A 26,037-nucleotide genomic window follows, 5' to 3' on the forward strand; every position below is an offset into this window, starting at 1 on the left:
GCCCTCTGTGGAGTAGCTTGGATTAGGTTGTGTGTTAAAGGCTTGGTTGGTCCCCAGTGCAGCTGGGTGGAGACACGGGGAAAATGACTGGATCCTGAGGACTCTGACTTTGTCCAGGTATTAATTTTGGGTGACTTTACAGTTTGCCAGACTGCTGGGAGGGATAGAAACTAAGTGGGACTTAGCTGAAGAAAGTGAAGCCCTGGGGACTCTGTATTGCGTCAGCTCCTCTTCCGTCACGCTTCCCAACAGCCATAAGGTGAGCAGCTTTGCCCACTCTGCTCTGCTCCCACAGGGCCTTACCACCGACCCTCGGTGACAAGCCAGTGATGAGCCAGTGACCAGTACTGAAGCTTCTAAAACCGGGGCCAAATAAACCTTTCCGCTTTGGGTGTACAGCTGTGGGTCGTTTGTGGCAGTCATGGATGGCTGACAAGTACCACCAGTAGAGCTTGGCCAGGGTAGGCAACTGGGACCCTTGGGGTGCCGCCTTGAATCTCACCTGCTGGGAAGCCAACAGAATTATGAAGTTACTTATATGTTTGCGGTATCCCACAAACACCAAGCTAAGGGCAAACTAATGCCCACAAGAATCTGAGTCCCTAGCTTCCAGGTGCCCTCTCAGTGCCCTGCTGCTGGGTGCAGCTGCCTTGCTGCGATGCCCCAGTCCTTATGCTCCTAACTTTCGACGTGAGCCTCTGGCATGCGACCTACAGCGGGCAGCTGGTTTCTCGGGCACAGAGGGAAGGATCCTGAGAATCTGGAGGAGGGCTGGCTATCGTCGTCCAGTTCAAGTTCTCCAGGCCAACAGGGAAAGGCCTGCCATTCATCAGTGTGTTCGTTGTTTTGGTTCCCTTTGTGTCGCAGACACAGACTGCTCTTTTCCTGTATAAGCCCTTCCCCGTTGGACCCTCGAGGTGTGACGGGCACTGGGGAAAGTACCTGGCCATGGGCAGGTGTGTGGCTTGGGCAGCAGATTTCACTTTGACTGTGCCAGTCTTTCTGAAGGCCTGAAGGGAGTCACCACCCCCAAGGTTGTCAGCAAGATTATAAAGCTTATCACCACATGCATGGCTACACATGGGGTTCAGTTTCTCCATCTGTTATGCTGGGTGGAAATAGGTGAGGTGATGCTAAATCAGTAATGTCCATTTGGTTTCTTATTCTCTGGTCCTTCCTATCTTCCTGGGTCCTGGGCTTCGTGATAGCAGTACATACATTCCCCAGCCGCCCACACCCCAGTTCTGCAGCCTAGTGGAGCAGCTCATGGTTGAGCAGCCCTGGAGACACTTTACCTGGAGCCCTGTGCTTTTTGCCTGAGATTTGCTGGTAAGTTTCTGCTCTTCCCGGTGGGCTGACACCCTTGCCATAGGAAGGCTCTCCCTTATTGGTTTTGCTACCTGTACACATCCCCGAACCTTCAATGTGATGTGTAAAGTAGCCTCTTGTTCACTTCTGGTCTTGCATCGGCTCTGACAAGCTTGTCTCATGGCAGGAGCATTTAGCCCTTGTGTGTCTGATGTGTGCTCTGGAGAGCTGAGTTTAAGGCCAGCATCTCACTGCGTTACGAGTCCTGCCTGCTGTGCCCTTTCCACCTGTCCTTCTCCTTCCAGGTGAGTGTTCATGTCTTGCCAGCTAGTTAAAGTTTGAACTGTGATAAACTAGCAGAGTCCAAGATGAACGAACACTTGTTACTTGTCTTCCTGCCCAGACCATTGTCCATCTGTATCTCATGAGCTTGTCACAGTGGCTTCTCTTGGTACCAGTTCACTGGCAGGGGATCCTATTGATCTGTTTGTCTGAAGACATCTGTTTCACACCGTCCACACACCCCAGCTAAAAGTGAAGGGTTTTTGGATGGCAATTGCCTCGCATCTTTCCTTTCCCTTCATTGCTGTCTCCTTCTGTTCCTGGTGGAAATTGACTGTGACTTGTTCTTTATGGTCAGCTTATCTTGTATTCCAGTTAGATTTTAAGATATATCTCTGTGTTTGTTTTTTTAGTAATTTATAAGAACTTGTGGGCATTGCTTTTTGTTACTTAAGCCTGTTTTAGGGTTTGAAGGGTTTGAGGGGGTTTGAGTACCTATAACTTCTGCCAGCTTTGTGTGCCCTTCTCTCCCTTTAAATCCCTCATCACATTCTCGTTGGTTATTTCCACTGGCCCTCTGCCCTCTTATGTTCTTATTTTTATTCCTCTGTCTTTGATTCCTGCTCAGGGACCCCTGCATGTCAGTATTAACCCCGCCTGAAATCTGTCTGCTGAATCCCCACTTAGAATGCTGTGCTGTGGTAGAGAACAGGTGTAGAGAGCTGTTTGGAGGCTCTCCCTACTGTCTCCACCTCCCGAGGAAAATACACTTAGCAGATAAGACAAGCAGGTCACCTTTGTACCATGCAGAACTGAGCCACAGACTGGGTTTCGTTGAATGGGAGAAGTCTAGAAGTTTCCAGGTCTTTCTCTTTCTAGAAACCAGCCCCTAAAATACCCACTCTAATTTCAGTCTTTCTGCTTTCAAGTCCTGACTTGAATACTGGCCTCCGAGCCCAGAGTACCTTCAAAACTTGGGTTGGCCTCCTGTCCTCAAGGCCATTGCTCTGTTGGATATATTTTGCCCTGGTGGTTTCATAGATGAGGGGAGGTCAACAGAAGCACTGGCCCCACTCTCTGGGTGCATCTGTCCACCTGGCCTCACTCTCTGGGTGCATCTGTCCACCTGGCCCCACTCTCTGGGTGCATCTGTCCACCTGGCCCACTTTCTGGGTACATCTGGGTGCCTACAGTTTCTCTAGAACTTTGAAGGCAATTTATGCATCTCATCCTCTCTGTTTTCCATGAACATTTCTGTCCAGAACAAAGGACTTTATTGTCACTAAATGCAGAGGAATACCTGAGTGTTTCATTTGGAATCCTAACCCAGTCTGAAGTCAACAGTTCTTACATCTTGCCCTGAGTGGCAGTGTCTGTCTCTTAGGAGAGTGGATGAGTAAGCAGAAGTGTCGTGGACACGGGAGGGATGATGTGACTTTCGTTAGTAACTGTCACTTGTTACTCTGAGTTCAAGGTGGGGATGAACTCTGACCCTTGGTTTTATCTGCAAAGCCATCACAATATAGCTGTGACTGTCTCTTGGTGCTGTCGTAAGCTTGAACATCTGTGGAAATATAAAGGCCTCTGAGCCCCTCACTGCTGTGCAGGGGTCAGCCACTGCTGTCCTTTGACCAGCAGCTCTCTTATGTGAATCAGCTTGAGCAGACCCAGCTGTGCTCTGGGAGCTTTGTTCTTGACTCGTGTACCAAGCTGAGCTCAAGGACGGACCCTGAGTGTGCTGTGTTGCTTCATGAGTGTGTGGCGCACTCTGCAGCAGGTCAGCAGAAAACCAGTTTGAGGGAATACCTTTGAAACCGTGACCCTACCTACTACCAAGGGGATCGGGGCAGGAAAGACAGACTCAGCAGGATGGCTTGATAAATAAGGTCAATAAAGCTGTCCTCCACCAGCTGTCCACTAGAAAGCCTTCACTTCACCTCCACCAGAGAAGGAGCAACTAGGTGTTTGTTTGCAGTGCCGATATTGAACGTAGGCCTCACACATGCTAGGCGAAAGACCCTCACTAGAGCACATTTTCCAGCCTGCCCCCCTCTTTCTTTTTTTTTTTTTTCTTTTGATACAGGGTCTCAGTTGACTAGGCTGATTGTGAACTTAATCTATAGCCTGAGTTCCTTCTGCCTCAGCCTTTTGCATAGCTGGGCTTACAGATACATAGGAATAGATCCAGTTCACTTGTTTTTGAAATGGAAAAGCTCCGTGTAGTATAAAAGATGACAGAATGATCCAAGGGTCTTGCCTTTCCGGGACAGTTGGCCTACGTTGCACACTTGGATGTGGTTTTAGAAGTTAAAAGCGGTCAGGGACATTGGTTCATGAGTGTTACCTGTCTGTTCTCTAGTGCAGACCATGTGCTCTGAAGCTACTGGGTCTTAGTGATGGAATCCGTGAGTGCCCAGACCCCACTTCAATCTAATACAGTACCAGCCATTTACCTTAACTTTATCCAGCCAACTACAGGAAGCTGGACCGTATGTGCGTATACATGTGTACATACATGTGTGCCGCATACACACATGCCATGGGCACAGGGCACATTGTGAGGATGTTGGCTTGCCTGCCCATCTAGGCCCATTTGTGCCACAGTCACAGAATGCTGGGTGCTTGCCAAGAGTAGGAGTGTCTGCCTCTCCATTCCAGAGGATCACAAGATCAGGACACGTGGGTTTGTTGTCTGGAGAGCTGGTTTCTGCTCTGAGCATGGCACCTTGGGTGCTGTGTCTGCCAGTAGAATGAAGCAGAAGGTAGAGGGGGCATCATTTCCTGTGGAATAATGCCTGGCGAGAGCAGTGGTGCCCGGGCCTCCCTATGCACCTGCTCTTTTCTCTCAGGGCTGATGTGTCTGGCATGGGGGCAGGTAGTAGAGTGCATACACACACGGGCTCGCACTGCTTCTGCATGCAGGGCTTCCCCCAGCATTCCAGGCCCTTCTCATGCGTTCAGATTGGATCAAAATTTGCTACCAAGTACGATAAGGGTTACCCACCCATGGCATTTATGTATGTATGTATGTATGTATGTATGTATTTTGGTCTTCTTTATGTTATGATGCAGTTGTAGATGGAAAACTGGGCCCTTATTAGGTAACGAGAAGAGAAGGAATAGTGAGTTTTTATTGGGTCAGTGAGAAAAGGATCTCAGGATCTCTTTGGTTTACACAGAACAGCCAACATCATCTCTAAGGGATGGTGGAAAGCCTGTGGTTTGGAGGTCACATTGAGGTCTTCTTTGATGGCTACCTGCTAACGGCCTGTTTCTTTGTTCTGGCCACTAGCAGAGTGCCTCCGCCACCCAGGACTCTAGTTCCTTCATCATGGTATGCCCCCTGGAGGTTTGCACACAGCAGTGTCCTTGGCAGAGGCTCCACGTCCTCACCTGAGAGTCTACACCCTCTCATGCTTGGGCTTAGCAGTGCCAATCCATGGAAATCAGGGTTAGCTGGCGGCAAGGACAATGCTGGTGACAGGGTGCTGGCCCCCATTGCCGTGGACCTTGTCTCGGGTAGATATGAGCTCGATCTGTTACATCTCGTGTGGAACAGCCTTGCGTTGCAACCTCCCCTTGTCCTCCTTTCTTTAAATACTCCTGTTTTCCTAGACTGCTTTTTAAATTATTATTTTGAGAGCGTATTTTTTTTTTTAAGTAGGTACATCTGCTGTGTTTTTAAAAAGCAAAAGGAAACCACATCAGAAAGCTGAGAAGTACTCGCTGTCTCTTAATAATGTCCATCCGGACTTGTCCCCGTCCCCCTGTTGCTCACTGTTCTGGGCCTCGTGTGGGAAACGATTTCTGGGGTCTTTGGTAGCTGCAGCCTCCATTCTTTGTGCCACCCAGCAGCCTAGCCTTGTAAGTGGCTCCCTGGGTGGACCACGACGTCCCTTTCTGTTTGCAGTGCTGACTATACGGGGTGACTATTTTTTAATAATGTCCTTTGCTCCCTGAAGATATAATTTGAAAGGGTGGTGTGTTGCTTGGTTCTGACAAGGTCCCAACATTTATTCTGTATATACTGATCAAGACTCCTGCTTTGAGTTTGAATTAGGTTCCTAATTCAGACTTTCTGGGGCCAGTGCCCTTGCCTTTTTCCTCTTCAGTTTCATGGTGTTGATAAACTCTGTGACGTGAATGCAGGACAAAGGCAGCCATCCCTTTAGGTGCTTTCAGAAAAGATTCTTTGCACAGGATTTATTTCTTACACTCCACCTGTGAATGCCACCCACACCTGTGGCTGTTTTAATCACGCTAATCCTTTGATGAATTTGATCGGATTGCCCATGGAGGTTGGCAGATGGTGAACTTTTCTGTTTTACCTGAATAGCTCTGGAGATTTTGTCCTCCCAGAAGACCACAAACCCTCCTGACAGTGCTATACGTGCCTGCACTGAGGTCTCTAGCAGCCAGGAAACCTCTGTCTCTCACCAGGTGTACAGTCTTCTCTCCTCTCCTCTCTCTCTCATCCTGGAGAACCAAGCTCACAGTTGACTCAGATTTGCCCACAGTGCAAGGGAAAGCCCTGCTCACATCACTGGGTTCCGTGCAGGCTCTACTTCGCATGTGCATTCTAGTGTTTGTGTGCCTGACAGAACTGACCCTGGTCCTCACATGACCATTGTCATCTTGAAATCACAGCAGCTGTGGGGACTCCAAGACCGTCATAGGACCAGGCTTTCAGTAGTCCCTGGGAGGAGAGCTCTTCAGTTAGAGCTTCCAGGAAGCTGCCCACACTCCTGTAAGTTGGCCCTAACTCACCAGCTCCTACATTTGCTCCGTCATGGCTGCCCTAGCTGGGGTGAATGGATGTTTGTTCACTTCTCCATGGGGAGGTTCCATAGCCCGGTGCACTGGGTCTGCCAGCCTCCTAGTGCTTCCTCCTGTATACCCACCCCATGCTGGCCTTGAGTTCAGCTCACAGTGCTGAGTCTCTGCTTGCATTATAAGACGTAGTGTTATCATTCCGGTTATTTTTGAGCCTACTTTAAAATAACCAAACTATTGTTATTTCCCACTTGTCTGGAGCTCTGCTTTGAGGTTTGTTGTTGTTGTTGTTTTTTAAGCCAGTGTGTGTTTCGGCAAGCTTCACAACTGCACGACGTCTCTTCCTGTCAGTTTAAACCGAAGCCATCAGTCTTTTCCTTCATCTGATCACTCGGGAAGCAGATCTCATGCTTTGTGATCCTGTTTGCCTGGTGCTGGGGCCTTAGCATCGTCATCTGACTGTCTCTGGTTGGGAGTTTGTTCCAAGTGTCTCACTAAACACCGACACACATTTCCCACCTGGTTCCCACAGTGGTCTTAGAGGCAGGTGTGTTCATTGTTGTTTCTGCATCGAGTCAGTGAGAAAACAGAATCAGAGATCACACACCTCTAGCTAAGCAGGTGGGAGCCAGCATGAACATGCCTGCATACAGGGGCCATTTCTTCACATCCTCACCGTGTGTGTGTGTGTGTGTGTGTGTGTGTGTGTGTGTGTTCAGTTTGTAGCAGCCAGACTGCCAGAGGTAGGGTATCTTCCTTAATTCTTCGCCTCTTTAATTTTTGAGACAGGGCCTCTCACTTAACCTGGAGTTCATTGAGTTGGTTGGGCTAGCGGGCTAGTGAGCTCCATGGATCTGCCTGTCTCCACCCTCTCTCCTCCAGTGCTGGGATTTCCTGCCCCTGACTTTTCCCAGGGCGAAGACTGAGTTTTCTATGTTTATGTAGAAACACTTTGCTGACTGCACCATACTCCCAGCCTCCCTCTCCCCATCCTCTACACATTTTCTAGGTGTGTTCAACACGTTTTAAAGTACACAGAATTGTTTGAGTGCCATAGCCTGACTGCCACGCTGGAAACCCGGGTCCCCTGACAGTCCACATTCCCTCCACTGTCGCAGGCCTCTCTGTAACATTCTCATTCTGCACATGATTTAGCCTGCATGGCACTAATAGGCAGCTTTGTTTTTCTTTATTTTGTTTTTGCCCTGGACTAGGGGTTGAGCCAGGGCTTGCTCTTGCTAGGCAAGCCCTCTACCACTGAACTCCATCCCCAGACCGGTTTTTACTTTTAATTTTGAAACAGAGCCCATTAGATTTCCCATTCTGTAGCCCAGGCAGACCTTTAGTTTGCCAGTCTTCTGCCTCAGCCTTTTCAGCAGTGGAGACAGCGGTGTGTCTCACAGGCCCTGCCATTTATTCTTGCTCTGTAATAGGTCTTCTGTTACCGTTCACTTCGGAGGGCCGTTTTACCTTGAATTTGTATCTTTGTCCTTTTTCTGCTCCTGTAGCAGAGTACCAAAGACTGAATAAATTCTGAGGTGAAAGTAAATTTTATTTGGTCCATGGCTTTTCTCTGGCCCATCCACTTTTTGTCTTATTTGATATCTGAGATTAGATTGATTATTATAATTATCTTAATTTTTTGGCTTTTTTATGTGTATGGGTGTTTTGCCTGCATGTGTGTCTTTGCACCACTCCAAGAGCAATGCTGCTGGAGGCCCAGCATTCAGATACGCTGGAACTGGAGCTCTAGGTGGTGGTGGGGTGTGAGCCACCATGTGAATGCTAGGAATTGAACCTTATTCATCTGGAAAAGCAGCCAGTGCTCATAGTCACCTCTCCAGCCCCTGCAATCATCTTTTAAGAGAGTTTTGCTTGGGGAATGGAGAGATTTCACAGATGTCTCTTGCAGAGGACCCGAGTTCAATGTCTATCATCCACAAAGGCCTATTACTCTAGCTCCAGGAGGTCTGACGCCCCTCTCCTGACCTCTGAAGGCACTGCACACACACACAATTTAAATACTGATTTGCACAGTGTCTGTGCACACAGGAAAGCTGCACTGGTATAAGGTAGTTTTATGTTTCCTCCCATTTTGTACCCCAACTTACTTTATTACATCTTTCGATTTTTAATGTTTTGTGTGTGTATGTGCGCATGTGCATACGCATGCAATAATGCATGTGTAGAAGTTGGAGAGCAGCTTGCAGGACTTGGTTCTTCCTGCTGCTGTATGGGTCCCAGGAATTGAACCACGTTTGTCAGGCTTGGTGGTAAGCGCATTTGCATGAGTCATCTTCCTGGCTTGTGACTCAAGGTCTCTATCTGGTTTTGGCTGGAGCTTCTTGTGGGTTTGTTGGATCCGCATCACATCACTGATACAGTTCCAGAGCCTTTGCCTTCCTAAGGACAGCTTTCCACTGCTTCACAGAAACACTAAGTTCCCAGTGCACAGGACAGACCCACGGAAGCTGTGGTTTTCCTTGGATGTAGGGTGTGCCTTGTCACACTGTGTCACTGTTCCCTAGTGAACACTGTCAGGGAGGCCTGAAGCATTCCCATGGCAGGAACTTATGGTATGGGGACACTTGATGCAAAAAAAAGCTACTTCATTGCTCTGTTGAGCAAGGAGTCTGGAAGTGGCCATCTGAGACCGTGTCTCGGGCTGGGAGCACTCAGCTTTCCTCAGCCCTGCTCAACCTTTTGGTTTTCTTCCTCATCGCCTTTGCCTGTGCAGGAAGGCTGCCGCAGCTCCATGCATCTTGATTGTTTCCAAACCAGCCACAGAGGGGCGGAAGTGGGCTTTTCTTCAGTGGCTCTCTTCTTCTCTGATTCAGAAGCTGATCTGTCCCTGGAACCTCCGGGACTTGCTGCTGTTGTCCTTGGCCCAGATGTCAGCATGGCTACTCATGACCCAGGAAGCAAGTGAACTTCTCTTTGATAGAGGCTCACCCTCCCAAACCAGAGTCCACAAGAAGAGGACGACAGGGAGGAGTCTGTCCTGCTGGACAGGCACACTTGCCTGCGATGTCGTGGGTGAAGACTGGACTGAAGAACAGCAACTCTTGGTGTCTAGGGCCAGTCATTTGTCATTGTCGTTGACATTTTGTCATCAGAGGGAGGTCGGTCCTCCCCAAGACTCGGAAGAGTTGCTGTGGACTCACCATGAGTGGGTTAAGAGAGCTCAGCAGGCCACAGCGCTTGGAGAGATGGGCAGTGATGCTGTCCTGTCCACCGTATGGAAGTTCACAGCCACCTTCGCATACCCAGCAATTACACCCTGTCTGTCGTCCTTCACCTTTGAGAACACAGGGACCAACGCAGCCTGCAGTTGCCAGCTGATCTATTTGCCAAAAGTGCCAAAACACAGAACACTGAAGGCATCTATGGTTAGGCAATTCCCAGACCACTTGCTGGGCAGAAGTTATAGTCTTGCCCAGCTCCATATAGGGAGAATAACTTCCACTGCCGTGAGACACTGGCATTTGGCCTGGAGGAGCTAGGCGTGGGAGGGAAAGTAGGCCGCTCACCCCAACAGTCCCTCGGAAGGTTGCCTTGGCACTTAAGAGTAGAGCAAATGGAGGCATGGCTGGCTCTGTGGGAATCAGACCTGGGCTGTCCCACACGGGACGCTGGAGTTAGAGGGAGTCTACAGCTGAGGACCACGGTGAGCGTCTGGTCAAGCAAGGGGAAGGGATGGATTGTGGTTCCTGTTGGCTCCTCAGAAGTTGAGCTTCTGGGAGGGGTTCCTGCCATCAGGAGGAATGAGTTTAAAGGACAGTTCTTGTTTGACTCTCAGAAGTGACTCCAGCCCTAAAGGCAAGTGCTCACTGCCGTGAGCTGTACGGGCTAAGATTAGGGAAGCACATACAACTCTATCCAAGGCTGTTATTTTCTCAGCATCCAATAGTTTTTAACTCTTTTGAAAATTTTTTGTTAAAACTTAGTGTCTGGAAATCCCGAGCCAATGGAGAGAATGTAAGTGATGGCCCTGTGAAAGAGCCTCCCTCCCTCACAGGACAGCTCAGCTTGCTGAGAGCGTCGCATGAGGCTCGCAGGTGCACGCTGTCTTCTGTGAGCTGGGTACCACCTCCCCGGCTGTGCAACCTGAAATGTGTGGAGAGCTAGCTGGGCTGCTGGCCCTGGGGTGTGCATGTGTGTGTGCGCACACGTGCGTGCATGCTTTTCTCTTATACCCTCAGCAGGTCTACCAGCCCTGGTGGGGTGTCTGTGTGTACGTTGCTTTCCTCTTATACCCTTGACTTCCCGAAGGGTGGGAAGCTTTCAGAGGCAGAACAGCCAGTAAGATAGACTGTGTCTTGTGTCGTGGGATGATTAGTGTTGTGGTTTTGAACTTGGCTCTTAATATGTTTGCAGTGTGTGGTGCCAGGCTACAGGACATGAGAAAGCTGTTGTAGGTTAACAGTGGTGACATGAGACAAACCCAGGTGAAAAGGGCTTGTCAGGCCTGCTGGCAGCGGACCTGAAGAAGCTTAATTCAGAGCAGCCTGAAAAGGTCATTAAATATTTTAGGTTTGACTCTCTGGTGTTAGAAGACTGAGAACAGTCTGAATAGATATCAGAACTGGCTGGGAGCCAGCTGGTGGCTGGATGTCCCGCCCTGGCTGTTGGGAGGGTCACTAAGGGCATTTTGATTAAGTAAACATTATATAATAGCTGGTTTGTTTTTCCTCTTCTGCTTCCATTTCTACTTCACAAGTTATCCAATTGCTCACCTAGGCTTCTAGAAGATTCCATATAGCAACCACTTGTGTTGTTTTGAGAGGCAGAGGAAAGAGCTAGAGATATGCATCTGGCCCAGGTAGGGATGGGGCAGGAGGGACCATTTCCAGCTTACCCATGGTGGCTGGATCTGTCTGTGTGGTGTTGACTGTGGTCAGAAGCAGGGTCGGCAGAGAACGCTGCCGTGAATAGCATCTCACATGTCTCATAAAAGGAAGTCAGTGTAGAGTTCTCACAGAAACCCAAAGATGAGGTTCTGGATGACCCAGCCACTCTACCACTGGGGATTTACCTAGAGGACATCCAAGTCAAGATCACACAGACAGACACTTGCACACAGGTGTTCTCTGCAGCTCTAGATAGAGCAACCCAGGTGCCATGAGCATGGGAAAAGACAAGGAAACTGGGATTGTTTTCAGCCATAGAGAAGGAACAAAGTCCTGCCATCTGCAGGAAAAAGGATGCAATGTGGGATAATCATATTATCTCAGGAAACATCCCATGTTTCCTGTCACTTGTGGGTCCTAAACTTTTTATTTAAATACATAAAATCATATATGTATGGCATAAAAGTAGAAATAAAATTGTTTAGGTTCGAGCAAAGGAGACTCTTGGGAAGGAAGAGGGTATGTGGGAAATAGGCTTAACACAAATATATGTGTATATGAAAACTTAAAAATATTTTTTAAAAAAAATGAATCTAAGGACAGCTGTTTCAGCTTAACCCGAGGTGGTTTTTTTTTTTTTTTTTTTTTTTTTTGCCTGATCTGCTTGTTAGGTCAAGGGAGCTACAGAGCCAGGCACCTGCATTTTACTAAGCTCCATGCATGAGTCTGGTGAACCCTTCCTCCTCCACCCCACCCCCCCGCCAGTCAACTCAGGCTTTGTAGTGGTCAGCAGTTAGTGGTCAGCTATGGCCTGGCAAGAGCCCTAACCACACAGCAGGTAGACAGTGCTGTTCCAGATACTTTGGGGAACATCGTAGCAATTGCATGGCAGATGCTGAGAAGACAGAGCTGTCTTCCCCTGACCAAGAACTGACCAGCATTTTCTGTGGGCAAGCATAGTGGAAGGACAGGCGTGCAGACCTCCAGTGTGCCACTGGCTCTGCTCACGGTCGGCATCCCACATGCCAGGGTGGCAGCAGGCTTCCTGCATTTCCATACACCAGCTGAGAAAGAGGATCTATTTCCAGTTCCTCTGATTTTCTAGACTTTGGCTGTTGGTGTTGTGGACACGCGTGTTACAGGTGCTGAGAGAGTGGAAAAGGCGGCAGTCAGAGCAGCCGTGGCTGCAGGAGCAGACCTCAGCTCAGGACAGAGCAGACACCTCTGCCTCATCTTCACAGAGCCAGGTGGTGCCCCCACCCCCAACTGCTCTTGGCCAGGGCAGAACTTACCCTGTTCCCAGGTGGGGACTGCATCAGTCCAAGTCAACTTTGTTTCCCAAGGTGGCAGGACAGCAGGATGATCCTGTAACCAAGGAAGGGAGGCGGGGAGGAAAGAAATAGAAGACACGAGCTGGCCATGGTGGTGCACATTTGCCACCTCAGCACTTGGTGGGTGAGAATTCAGAGGGCATGTGACCTCAGGTTCGCAATGGAGTGAAACCAGAACGGGGCATGACTTAGCTGTCACATGGTGTTTCCACCGGGTGAGCAGCATGGAGTGACTGAGTGTTCCTGCTGAAGAGTAGGAAGGGACTGTGCGACCTGAACACAGCAGGGTTCTGTGGCCAAGCTGATAGGCCGAGGCGAGCGGTAATTCTCTGTTGTCCTCCACATCCACCCTGGGCCATGTAGATATTATGTTGTCCAGGAGTATGTATGTCTGTCTTTTATGTGTATGACTTACTGAAAACATACCTAGTGATAACTGAGCAACAAATCTGGGGTAGTGATTTCCTCCCCTGACAGTGGGAGTTGAGGTGGAAAGGGACGTAAAGGAATGGCTACTATTGCCTGTCACCTGCCATTTCGTTTGAAATTCTGAATTAGATGGCAGCATTGTATATTGTTAAGGCATGACTACAGAGTGAAGGCCTGCTTGCTTGTTTTTGTCTCTACGTTAGCCAATTCACTACACTGTGGATGTCTTGATGTCATGTGAGGTGAGGTTGCCTGCCAAAAGATCCAGGGACCCTCATCACCCTGTTGACCTTATTGTAGCCAGAACTTGGCCCTTACCTTAGGCATACTGTGTGTCCTCAGCCTCACCCTTGTGATACCCATGGACAATGCCAGGATCAGGAAGGCCACCATGTTAAGGTCTGGTCACCGTGACATGCATTAATCTTTACAGATGATCCAACAGTATTTAGGATCATTCAGTCTGTGAATGTAGCATCCATCTGTCCCTGAGAGTCAACCATAGCTTTGATTTGCTATAGGAAAAAATAAAGCAGAGAGTGGGGAAGGCCCAGTGTTTGCAGAGGTGAGAGTCATGTTCAGGAGAAGCAGGATTCTTCTGGGCCTCTTTCTAGCTAAACTATGGGTTTTTTAAAACTTTTAATTTTACTTTTTTAATTCATATATATACTGTGTTTATGTAGTTTCCCCCAGCCCCTCCACTGTTCCCTTCTCAAATTCATGGTCTTTCTCTTTAATTATTATTGTTACTATTTTTTGAATATTTATAAATAGAACCTACTGAATCTATTTAGCGTTGATTGTGTGTGTGTGTGTGTGTGCGCGCGTGCGCGCGCGCACACACACTCACATTTTCTCTGTATCTGGTTTGTCAAGTCACCATTTAATGGACAGGAAGCTTTGACAATGACTATGTCACACCAAGTATTTGAAGCCTCAAGTGAGCTAGGGTCCCAGGCGGGCTGCTAGCGGTGTGACTCTGGAAAAGAGAACCCAGCTGCAGCCCCCTCTTGCTGTCAGCTGCCTCTCTGTCCCCAGTGCCTCTGGAGCAGCAAGGACTGGCTGACAGGGTCTAGAAGACTCTTTACAGCAGGATGCATTGCTTTTCTTTTTAAAGAGATTCTCCTGGGGCCACATCTTGGTTGAATGTGAGGCTTATCTGAATTCGTGCACACACTAACCCATCGGGTGTGAGATCCTTCAATTCCTGCCTGTTACTCCTCAGCCTTAGGATGGGATCCTGCTGAAGCCTCATGACTGCCAAGACCAGAGCTCGATGCCTTATGAATATGTAGAGGAGCTTTAATAAAACGGTGGGAAGCAGCAGCCCTGCTTCTCCCAGAAAATGCTTCCAGAGCCCCAGAGACTTCCAAAAGCTCCTGGAAGATGAGCTTCCTGCAGAGAAAGGGGAAATGAGAGAACGGGGCATGATTGACTGGGCCTCGAATCCAGCAGTTTGAGAATGAAGAACGCTGCCCATGTTTCCCGCATTCCCAGCAGCCCAGATCCACTGGCTCAGTCTCCTGCTGGTCCAAGTGGAGACCTGGCTGCTGAGGGTGATGTGGCCCCAAAGCGTGGAGTCCTCCCTCCTGTAGCATTCCAGGTTGACTTCTTGACAGTGACATCATCTGGTAATTTGTTTACGGTTGAAGCTTTGCAGATTCTATAATACAATTTTCTGCTAATTTTTATCAGTTTGCTTGTCCATGAAGGCTCCTTTACAGTAGGACCAGATACTAACTGTAGAATTCATCCCCCCTAGCCCCCAAAACAACTGTTACACATTTTTTTTTGGTGATTAATTAAAAGGAACTTACTATAATGACTAAAATTAACCAAAGACGCCCCTTCTGCAATCCTAGCTTAATTGCCTCCTAATTACGCTGCTTCCCTTGCTTATGCTCGAAATCTGTGTGGGTCTGAGCTCCTGTTGTGAGACCTGGGGGCGGGGTCTGAGCGCCTGTTGTGAGACCTGGGGGAGGGGTCTGAGCGCCTGTTGTGAGACCTGGGGGTGGGGTCTGAGCACCTGTTGTGAGACCTGGGGGCGGGGTCTGAGCTCCTGTTGTGAGACCTGGGGGCGGGGTCTGAGCTCGTGTTGTGAGACCTGGGGGCGGGGTCTGAGCTCCTGTTGTGAGACCTGCGGGCGGGGTCTGAGCTCCTGTTGTGAGACCTGGGGGCGGGGTCTGAGCTCGTGTTGTGAGACCTGGGGGCGGGGTCTGAGCTCCTGTTGTGAGACCTGCGGGCGGGGTCTGAGCTCGTGTTGTGAGACCTGGGGGGAGGGGTTTGAGCTCATGTAGTGAGACCTGGGGGCGGGGTCTGAGCTCCTGTTGTGAGACCTGGGAGAGGAGAGGGGTCTGAGCTCCTGTTGTGAGACCTGGGGGAGGGGTCTGAGCTCCTGTTGTGAGACCTGGGGGCGGGGTCTGAGCTCGTGTAGTGAGACCTGGGGGCGGGGTCTGAGCTCGTGTTGTGAGACCTGGGAGAGGGGAGGGGTCTGAGCTCCTGTTGTGAGACCTGGGGGAGGGGTCTGAGCGCCTGTTGTGAGACCTGGGGGAGGGGTCTGAGCTCCTGTTGTGAGACCTGGGGGAGGGGTCTGAGCTCCTGTTGTGAGACCTGGGGGCGGGGTCTGAGCTCGTGTAGTGAGACCTGGGGGCGGGGTCTGAGCTCGTGTTGTGAGACCTGGGAGAGGGGAGGGGTCTGAGCTCCTGTTGTGAGACCTGGGGGAGGGGTCTGAGCTCCTGTTGTGAGACCTGGGGGCGGGGTCTGAGCTCCTGTTGTGAGACCTGGGGGCGGGGTCTGAGCTCCTGTAGTGAGACCTGGGGGAGGGATCTGAGCTCCTGTTGTGAGACCTGGGGGCGGGGTCTGAGCTCCTGTTGTGAGACTTGGGGGAGGGGTCTGAGCTCCTGTTGTGAGACTTGGGGAAGGTGTCTGAGCTCATGTAGTGAGACCTGGGGGAGGGATCTGAGCTCCTGTTGTGAGACCTGGGGGCGGGGTCTGAGCTCGTGTAGTGAGACCTGGGGGGAGGGGAGGGGTCTGAGCTCGTGTTGTGAGACCTGGGAGAGGGGAGGGGTCTGAGCTCGTGTTGTGAGACCTGGGAGAGGCGAGGGGTGAGGGGTCTGAGCTCATGTAGTGAGACCTGGGAGAGGGGAGGGGTCTGAGCTCGTGTTGTGAGACCTGGGGGAGCACTTATGTCCTAGTGCCGCCCTCCAGCGTTCCATTGCTCAGCGGCTGAGTGCTAAGCCATGGCTGAGCTCCAGGGCGCTAAAGTCCATCTCCTCCTCCCACTTACTACCATTCAAAAGAGATATTCATTGGAACTGATGATGAAGCTGCCAGGTAAACTGAGTCTTCCATGTGTGGGGCCATGGAAGACTCTGCCACCCAAAAACATGACAAGAATGGACATGGAGGAGCCTGGGGCAGGGACTGGATCCCCTTGGGGTTCACAGTTGCTCTCCTCAATTCAGTACACCCTCTCAACCGTGCTGCTCCCACTCAGTCTGGAGTCAGTGGCAGCACCATGGTGACTCAGGACTCTGACTGCACTCAGACACAGCTGGCAAGTCTCCCATCCTCCCAGGGGACTGTGTGGAGACTCTGGGACACTGCTCTGAGCTGGCCTCCCCAGACGGGCCTGAAAGGAGCCCTCATGTGGGTTCTGCTGAGCTGGATCCTATCAGTGCTGAGTGTTTTGACCATGTGATACTTGAACATTTCTGCCAAGGCCAGAGGAGGTGTGGCTTTAAAACTGGCATCCAGAGTCCAACGAAGAGGTCCTCTGCCACCTGGCATCTTTGCAGGCCTAGGTTCTTATGCCCTTGTGCCTGAGGTCGTCCTAATGTGCCAGCCCACCCGCCAGTCCTGTTTCCACGAGCACACTCACCAGGTTACTAGGAGGAAGCCTGGCAGGCAGTGTGAAGGATAGCAGTCAGTGGGCTGTTACTCAGAGAGCCAGTCCCCCAAGCAGTACATGCCTGTTACAGGCAACATTCAAGGTGAGGAAAACAATGGCACCAGTCCCCCAGAAATAGCTGCTGAGAACTGAGGCAGGCACATGACTGAAGTGCGGCTGCCTGAAGGTGGGAGGGTTTCACTGCTTTGGAGCACAACGTTTTACATGTTAGAAGCCTGCTCTGAGTTCATACAGCTTGCAGAACGCCCTTGTTTGTAATCAGAATTCAGCTGTATCTTTTGCTTCCATGTGTCCCATCTGTGCCAGAACCCCCGCAGCTGCTGGACTCACCGCAGTCCTTAGGTCTTGGCAGCCCAGTCTGCCTGTCAGCCGGGGTGTCCCTGGCCAGTTGTGCCTTTTGCTCACAGGGTCCTCTTTCTTCTTCCTCAGGTGTCAGCGGAAGCAGTGGCGGGTGGACCTGCCAGCCACCAGTGTGGTGATCACGTTTCACAATGAAGCTAGATCAGCGTTGCTGCGGACGGTGGTCAGGTGAGGCCAACAGATAACTCCAGGGTCTCACAGGAAGGGTAGGGGTACCTAACGACAGCTGCATCTCAGGCACAAACAGCAGGAGCTACAGACGAGTGCATCCATCTGCCAAGTGTGGGGTAGCTGGGGTAGCTGTTGGCTCCTCTAGCCAAGACTGGGGACCGCAAGGGAGAGGCAGCTCCAGGCAGAGCTCTGCCCTTACAAGGCTCTGCCCCTCCATCTGTTCTCAGTGTCCTTAAGAGGAGTCCACCGCACCTCATCAAGGAGATAATCCTGGTGGATGACTACAGCAACGACCGTGAGTTTCATAGCCCCACCCCTGGCATCAGCGTGTCTGGGAGGGGTGACCTAATATGTGGCCATCCAGCCTGTGTAGACTGGGGGTTCACTATTCTCTGCCTCTTTTCTTTCCTTAGCTGAGGACGGGGCCCTCTTGGGGAAAATCGAGAAAGTGAGGGTCCTCAGAAATGACCGACGAGAAGGTAAGAAAGTCCCTTCCTTGGGGCACTTTTGAGATGGTGTGTATTAGTTGTTTTTCTCATTGGCGTGATCAGTGCAACTGAAGGAATGAAGGGTTTGTTTGGGCTCCTAGTCCCAAAGGATGCCGGTCATCGTGGTGGCCGGAATGAGGCAGCTGGTCACAGTGGGCCCGCAGCGAGCAGAGAGAAGTGAGCGCTGGGGCTCAGCCAGGACCCAGCCCATGGGATGGTGCCACCACTTTTGACCTAATCTTAGAAAAGTGCCCTCAGACACAACCAGAGGTGTTTCCATGGTGATTCTAAGTCCTGTCAAGTTGACCATCACTCTGGCCTTCTGTGTTAGTGCTCTTGCTCCAGAGGGCGTCAGATTGTTCTGAATGACAGCTACTGTAGAAGAGGTGTCGGGAGCTTAAAGTCGTAGGTCGGTGTGCTTACAGAGTGTATTGGTGTGGCCATTGATTAGACACGTGACAGCAGAGCAGCTCTGTGGTGACATTCTTGGCGTTGAGGTTGGTAGGTAGTGACCCGCTAAAGAGCTGCAGGCACCAGAATTCTTGGTCACCTTGGTACTGAGCAGACAGGCCAGCGGGGCTGGAGAGATGACTCCACAGTTAAGAGCACTGACTGCTCTTCTAGAGGACCCAGGTTCAAGTCCCGGCACCCACATGGTGGCTCACAGCTGTCTGTAACTGCCAATTCAAGGGATCCAGCATCCTATTCTGGCTTCCTGAGGTAGTAGGCATACAGTCCACAGACATACATACATACATACATACATACAGGCAAAAATGCCCAGACACATAAAATCAAAATTTAATAAAAACAAGAGGGGCCAAGATAATCTTGTCTTGTGATCTGCAACATTCAAACTTTCCATGAAGTTCTAGTCTGCATGGCTTCTAAACAGATACAGCTTCTCCTGTAACTACTTCAGGGTGACACAGCCGTTGTCTGTCTCTCTCCCTCACCAGAGCCACCCAGTAGTCCTGTCCCAGCAGATGCAGGAAGGACAGTCACAGCTTAACTAATTGGAATTGTTTTTATGTAAAGCCAAATTTTCAAACCACATTTGTATTTACACATTGGAATAATGGGCTACTGTCTTCCCCTCACAGCCAGACAAGTCCCATCGGCCCCTTTACTGCAAAGGTTTAGAGAAACCATTAAGGCTTAGCCATGAAGAGCATAGTGTCTCCAAGTTCCAGGCTTGTGATTGTAACATGACGGGGCCGGCTTGTTGGGGTTTCTGTCCCACCCAGTACCCCACAACTGGCAAATTCCAAAGAGAAATCACACACAGGACTCCAGAAGGTTATAAACTGATTGGCCCATTAGGTCAGGCTTCTTGTTAGTCCTTGTAACTTATATTAATCCATTATCCTTATCTATGTTAGCCATAATGGCTCAGTACCTTTCTCAGTGTGACAGCTTACATGCTGCCTCTTCGGTGGTCTGTGCAGGAGTGGAGGAAGAGCTTCCTTCTTCCCAGAAGAAATACTCCTGTTCTCATTGCTCCACCCCTACTTCCTGTCTGGCTTTCCCGCCTATACTGCCTGCCTGGCCAATCAGCGTTTTATTAAAATATGATTGACAGAATACAGACAATTCTCTCACACCATGTGATACAATCACAGATTCGAAGTTTGACAGCCTGCTGAGGGGGGCACTGTCACTTCATGTTGATGGGACTTTGCAGCTGCCAGCCCTTCCCCAGCTGCCACTCTCGTCCGTGTGGGCAGTTACGGAAAAGACTGGCTTCCCACTGCAGAGTCGGGAGGCTTCCCAGGGCCACTCGGGGTGTGACTGTTTGGGGCTGGTCCTCTTCCAAATGCGACACGCACTCCTTGTCCAGCAAGAAGGAACGGTCACAAAATCAAGAATCCTTCTCAATCACAATTTATTGGAGCCATTTGATTAAAAAGGGGAATGGGAAAAGGGATGACGAGAGAGAGCGAAAAACCCAAAGACAGCTGCTTTTCTAGGGTGAGAGGCTCGAATGCTGATTGGTTGATGCCATTCTGCTAGGGCCCAAGGCCACAGGACAGGTCAGGGAACCAAGTTTCTGAAATGCAAAACAAGGCCCCAAGCACACTGGCCTGCATGGCAGCATCAAAGGATTTGTATACCTCCAGGCTGTAGGACCGCTGGCACTATCTCGCCAAGGCGACATCCTGGCGGCTCCTTACACTGGTCCTCTTCCAGTTTCTGGCAGTCAGAGCGATGGCCTTTGCCTCTCCACCGTATGAGACTGACGTGAGCCCAAGAGTAGCATTGTACCCCGAGTCAGTGTAGACTCTCTCCTCCGGGTCCCCATATACAGTTCCCTCAGAGCAGGAAAGTGTTCGTGCAAGGATTTTTTTTTTCAGTTTATGTGTATAGATGTTTTCATGCATGTATGTCCATGTACCACATGTGAGCTTAGTGTCTGCAGAGTCCAGAAGAGGATGTCAGATCCCCTGGAGCTGGACTTACAGTTGTGAGCCACCATATGGGTGCTGCAAATCAAACCTAGGTTCTCTAGAAAAGCAGCCAGTGCTCTTAACTGCTGAGCCAACTCCCCAGCCCAACAAGGTTGTTTTTTTAAAAAAAAAAAAAAAACAATTTAAATTTATGTGTGTGTGTGTGTGTGTGTGTGTGTGTGTGTCTAATGGGTATGTCATATGTGTACAGGTGAAGAAGGCATCAGATCCCTAGGACCTGGAGCTACAGATGTGGTCCTAGGTTGTGAGCTGCCTGATGTGGGCGCTGGGAACCAACTCAGGACCTCTGGAAGGGCAGCAAGTGCTCTTAATCACTAAGCCATCTTCCAGTCCCCAGAATCTTTTAAAAAAAAATCATGCATTTATTAAACATTTAATACGTGCTTTATACTGTGCTAGACACTAGAGGGCAGAAGGTTAGAAATGTGAAGCCTGTTATTCCTGCCCTTGGGGTGCTCGCATTTTCATTTTGGAAGTAAACATGAATGTGAAACTTAGAATGCAGCCTGTTTGAAATTGCAGGGCAGCACTTTAGTAAGTGCATGGAAGAGGGTTCCCTGCATGGTGACGTCAGTCAGAAAATGCTCATTCAGCAGACACACAGGAAATAAAGCTCTCATGCGGAAGGCGCTGAGGCAAGCAACAGAAGGCTCACTGGACTGAAATCAGTGCAGTGACTGAGCCCACTGCTACCCACACCCAAGGTCACCAGCCCATCCCACACAGACGTTGAAGTCATCCTCTCCCTGAGCAGGTCTGCTGCAGGACTCAAGCCTACAGTAAACCAAAGAGCAATGATCCCCAAGTTCTCCCCCAGACAACCTACCAAAAACTGGTTTCCAGCTCAGTTTTGCCCCCACTCTCCTACCTACAAAGGGAGGTCAACAAGGGGTCAGAAAAGAAGCAGGGAGAGTAGGGAGGGTAGGGGAAGAAGAAGAATAGATAAATCACTTGAGCTGGCCAGAGTGCTTTGTTCCACTCAGAACTCAGAACAGCACATCTAAATGTGCTCGATAAGAGCCGCTCCTTTGTGCTGTTTCCGGTGGTGAGACTGTGGGGAGCCAGATCATGGCCAGTGTGGAGCGGTAGCAGGCGTGACAGCTCAGCAGAGCAGTACATGAAGCTCGATGCCCGACAAAGCTGTGTGTGCGCACTGACCTCAAGCCCCACCTGTGAGCCAGGCACAAATGGCAGTTAATTAGCAGCAGAGAGTGTGGTCCCGAGGAGCCGAGTTGTAGCTGCCCTAAGGAAACAGAGTCAGCTCAGTAGGCTGTCCACGAGCCCTGAGAGCCCCGGTCTGTCCGCCTCCCCTCCACTGTCCTGGTCCCTGCGCCATTGCTGCCACCTGTCCTCGAGTAGGTTGTGAGCCTCATATCCGCAGACCCACAGGTACTGTTTAAGGAAATTAAAAGAGTAGAGAAGTGGGCTGGGCTACGAGACTGCCACAGTCTGCTGCTTGTTCGCACTGCTGATGGTGGTGTTTGCCCTTACAGTTCCTCTCAGGGCTTTCCCATCAGCTTCTCTATCTGAAGAATCATTCTCCTTTATTATTAAATGGCATTTTTTTCAGCCTAGAGTTCTGACCTGACCGTGAGTCTTGCTTTCAGCTCTTTAAAACGTTGCAGGGTCTACCTCTGTCTTCTGTTTGTTTGTTTGTTTTTTAGTGTGTGTGTGTGTGTGTGTGTGTGTGTGTGTTGGTGTGTGCTCACATGCATGTATGTCTGTGGGTGTGGGTGTGTACATGCTAACGTGTGTGGGGGGGTGTACCTTCAGAGGCCAGAGGAGGACACTGGACTCCCTAGAACTGGAGTTACTTGTGATTGAAAGCTACCTGACATGGGTGCTGGGAACCAGTCTCCTGAAAGAACACTGAGCCATGTCCAGCTGTTTTTCTTCCAGAACACTGTCCTAATATATAATATTGTCATCCCTTGCGTGTGACAGGTCGTTGGCACCTGCAGTCCTCCTGAGTCTTTATCTGTGTCTCTGTGGTCACATTTGATCCACCTAGCCCTCATTTTCTTTACATCTTGCTTCAGGTTTGCCAAAAAATTCTCTTGAGTATATAAATTTTGATGTTTTTCACAGATTTAGAAAACAGTTGGCCGTTACATCTTCAGGTACAGTTCTGGTGTCGTTCTTCAACTCCGGCGCCCATAACCGCTTCACGTCCTTTCAGAGTCACTCGGGCCTTTTGCTCCTCGTGTTTTTGTCTCAGTTTCCCGGGAGATCTATTTCTGTTGACTGTCTTCAAGTTCCCTGGTCCTCCTGCCGACTCTGCTCTGCTCTGCTCTGCTCTGCCTTGAAGATCACTCTGAGCTTTTTGTTGGAGATAATTTATTTCGAAATACCCATTTAACTCTTTCTACAGTTCCCGTTTCTCTGAGATCCCCACCTGTTCACTCATTAAAGCCGCCATTTCCCATGAGTTCCTGAGCATAGTAATAGCCATTTTCAGATCTTCATCTTTTAATTCCAACATCTGAGTCATCTCAAGGTGATTTTCACTTAAGGCTTGTTTTTTTTCCTCTTGGGTGTGGTCCACATTCTCTTGCTCCTTCTCTTGTTTACTGATGTTTCCTTGTATGATAGATGCTATGAATGATGCATTGTAGATATTCTGAGTCATCTCGTTTCTCTCCAGAAGAATATTAGCCTTTGATGTCAGGGACATGTAGTCACCAGAGGTGTTCTTCACTTCCAGGACAAAGTTCCTAGGAAGAGAGCCGTCACGGGGAAAAGGCTGTTTTGGCTCATAGCTTCAGACTTTAAACCCACGTCATTTGGAGTAGGGTTGCAGGGAAGAGATAGGGTCTGCATATCTCTTCACTGGAAGGAAGACATACCCTTCCAGTGACCCATTTCTCCAGCGAGGCCCCACCAGCTTCCCAGCATCTCCGTCTCCTGCCGTGCCACCACATCTCTGGACTATTCGCTGACCTCTCAGCACCATAGCTGGGGACCAAGGCTTCAGCATGTGAGCTTCTGCGGGCTGCGGGTGAGCTAATATCCGAGTCGCACCACTGAATACTCAGACCTACATGATACTGGTTCTTCTCTGCAGTCTTTGTTCAGACAAGTACACTTTGGGTAGATCCCTTATCTATAAGACAGTTGTATTATAAATGGAAATCCTTCTGTAATTTCTGTAGGAGGGCAGAGGTGTTTCTCAAGCTTTGTTTACTTGGCAAGCTCAAATTCCAAAACCTGTGTGCATTGGAGAGAGAGCTGAGGCCTCGGCTCCTCTGGCCATTGCTGCTCTCAACCTACTCTGCCTCTGTGGCCGCCTGACTCGGGAGCTGGCCACAGGCTTCGGGCACTTAGCACTAGAGTTGGGGTTTTCTTGTTTTCCTTTCCAACCACTCTGTACGTCCTGCGCTTGGTCGCCTGACACCTCAGGCTGGAAGGACTGCTCTGCCACAGGTGGGAGGGGCCTCTGGGAAGTGAGGGCAAGTCCGTGGAGACTTGAGTCTTACTGCTCTCAAGCACTGAATCCCCTCAAGGTTCTTCCCTGAGTGACTTCTCGGAGCCCTTTCAAGCAGTGTCCACTTATGTTTAGCTCCACCGCTGTGGCCATTACCCGAGTGAAGGTTTATATGGCTTGGAGTTGGAAATTCGTCATTTTCCCCTGATGTAGCATGCGGTTAATAAGTGTCTTAGTGTCTCCATTGCTGTGAAGAGACAACATGACCAGTTGTCATTATAAGAAAACATTTAATTGGAGTGACTCACAGTTTCAGAGGTTCAGTCTGCTATCTTTATGACAGGACATGACAGTGTGCAGGCAGACATGGTGCTGGAGAAGGAGCTGAGACTGCTACATCTTAATACAGAGGCGGAAGGAAAAGGTGTCTCCCACTGGGCATGGCTTGAGCACTTCCACAGTGACACACTCTCCAAAAAGACCACATCTACTCTAACAAGGCACCACCTAATAGTGCCACTTCCTATGGGCCAAGCATCCCAGCACATGAGTCTCTGGGGACTGTTCTTATTCAGTTCAAATCACTATCATAAGATTCATCAAAAATCCATTTTGCTGGTGTTAAAAAGAACTTAAGGCCCTCGTCCTTGCTCATCGTCAGGTTACCATGCAGGTGTAGTGTGTCTCCCAGGGTCAGTGCACAGTTGATGGTAAGACTGTCATGATGACGTGCTTGCCATTGACTGCTCACAGTCTTGAGTGCAGACAGGGCCACATATGACCCTGATTTATGTCACAGCGGCAAAACTGGGTTTTGATCTGATGTCCCTGTTGTATGAAGACAAAGCTGTTTGCATTGCAGCCACAGGTGGTATGACCACCAGACTTGCACCATTAGCTCTTAGGCTGTGGAATGGCACCTTCCTTATCTCAGTAGCGAACTATAGTCATGACAGCAAAATGCTTTCAAGACATGCTTTGGGTGTTTGCTAAGGGGAACTTCTGTTAGATGAACACCTTTCTTGGGGTCATAGCCTTAGGGAGATTGAAGTCCTGCTGGGGATCTGCCCCAGGGACTGCAGAGCAGCTGTTACACCCACAACTGATGTGCAGCCCTTCTGTGACGGGGCACCCGTGCTGCTGGCCGTGCAGGAAGGCTCTCTGGTGGAGCTCTCTCCCCTCATGCACTTTGAACTTATCTTCACAGGTTTGATGCGCTCTCGAGTCCGGGGTGCTGACGCCGCACAGGCCAAGGTCCTGACCTTCCTGGACAGTCACTGCGAGTGTAACGAGCGATGGCTGGAACCGCTGCTGGAGCGGGTTGCCGAGGTGAGCCTCGGCCACGCAGAGGGTTGCTGCACACGCTGGCTGTGGCTGTTCTTGACACTGGGAAGGACGATGGTGCCCTAGGCATTGTTCACGGTGTCCCTTGATACGAATAGTCACTTTGCCCCTGGGAAGACTGGTACCTTGAAGATGGCAGGAGCCTGGGAAGAAGTGGCCAGTCATGGGGGATTACCCTCCCTGCCCACATGCAGGAAGATTTGTGGCCAGCAGGGTTGCCCATTGGTAGGAGTGCCATCTGATGGGGTGCCTGTTGGGAGGACTGGGGTGGCCACAGTGATAGTCCTCTGCCCTGGTAAGGACAGACTAATCGCCTGTTCCAGGCCTACAAGGAGAAACAGTTTACCACGGTGCCCTTGGTGGGCTTGTCAGGTGATCTTTGACCATACTCTGGCACATCCTGCCTTCTAGAAGCTTCTGCACTGGTACTGTGTGTAGCCTAGTGTTATTTTTCTTGCCCTCTGCTTGTCTTACTGACTTTCTTTCCTGGCTGCTATAAAAGTGCTTCCTTGGGGGCCATGAAGCAAACGTAATGAAAGGAAACAGAACGAGCACGCTCTGCCGGCTGCATAGCACAAGTCGCAGCGGGCAGCAAGTCACAAAGTGACCCAAAGCTGCTCCAGTCCCATCTCTGCCCTCTACTGGGCTCAGGTGCCGCTCAGCTGATAGGTGAGGAAACGACTTCAGGGGACTTCAGGAACGTCCACAACCATATGGGTGTCGGGGTTGACCAGCAGACTCCTAAGCTGGCCCCTGTCTGACACACCCATCCGTGTCAGACAGCTTATCCCTGTGTCCCAGCCCACAGCTGTACTCTGCTAGACCATCACTCCGGAAAGCTGAGCGAGGGCTAGCTTCCCACCGTGTTGGAGAGTCATGGAGTTGCCAGCTCACGGGGT

General features: G+C 50.2%; 1 protein-coding gene across 1 annotated transcript in view; it reads left to right on the forward strand.

The window, feature by feature from the left end:
- Galnt2 (polypeptide N-acetylgalactosaminyltransferase 2) overlaps positions 1-26,037 on the forward strand; it is a 124,474-nt gene that overhangs the window by 80,443 nt on the left and 17,994 nt on the right. The window contains exons 4-7 of the mRNA XM_085681892.2: positions 17,313-17,411; positions 17,642-17,709; positions 17,828-17,893; positions 25,002-25,123. Coding sequence (XP_085538018.1) covers positions 17,313-17,411; positions 17,642-17,709; positions 17,828-17,893; positions 25,002-25,123 — 355 coding nt within the window. The remainder of the gene's footprint in view (positions 1-17,312; positions 17,412-17,641; positions 17,710-17,827; positions 17,894-25,001; positions 25,124-26,037) is intronic.

This window comes from Myodes glareolus, chromosome 22 (assembly GCF_982192425.1).
Source record: "Myodes glareolus chromosome 22, mMyoGla1.1, whole genome shotgun sequence".
In the NCBI taxonomy this organism is placed as follows: Eukaryota; Metazoa; Chordata; class Mammalia; order Rodentia; family Cricetidae; genus Myodes; species Myodes glareolus.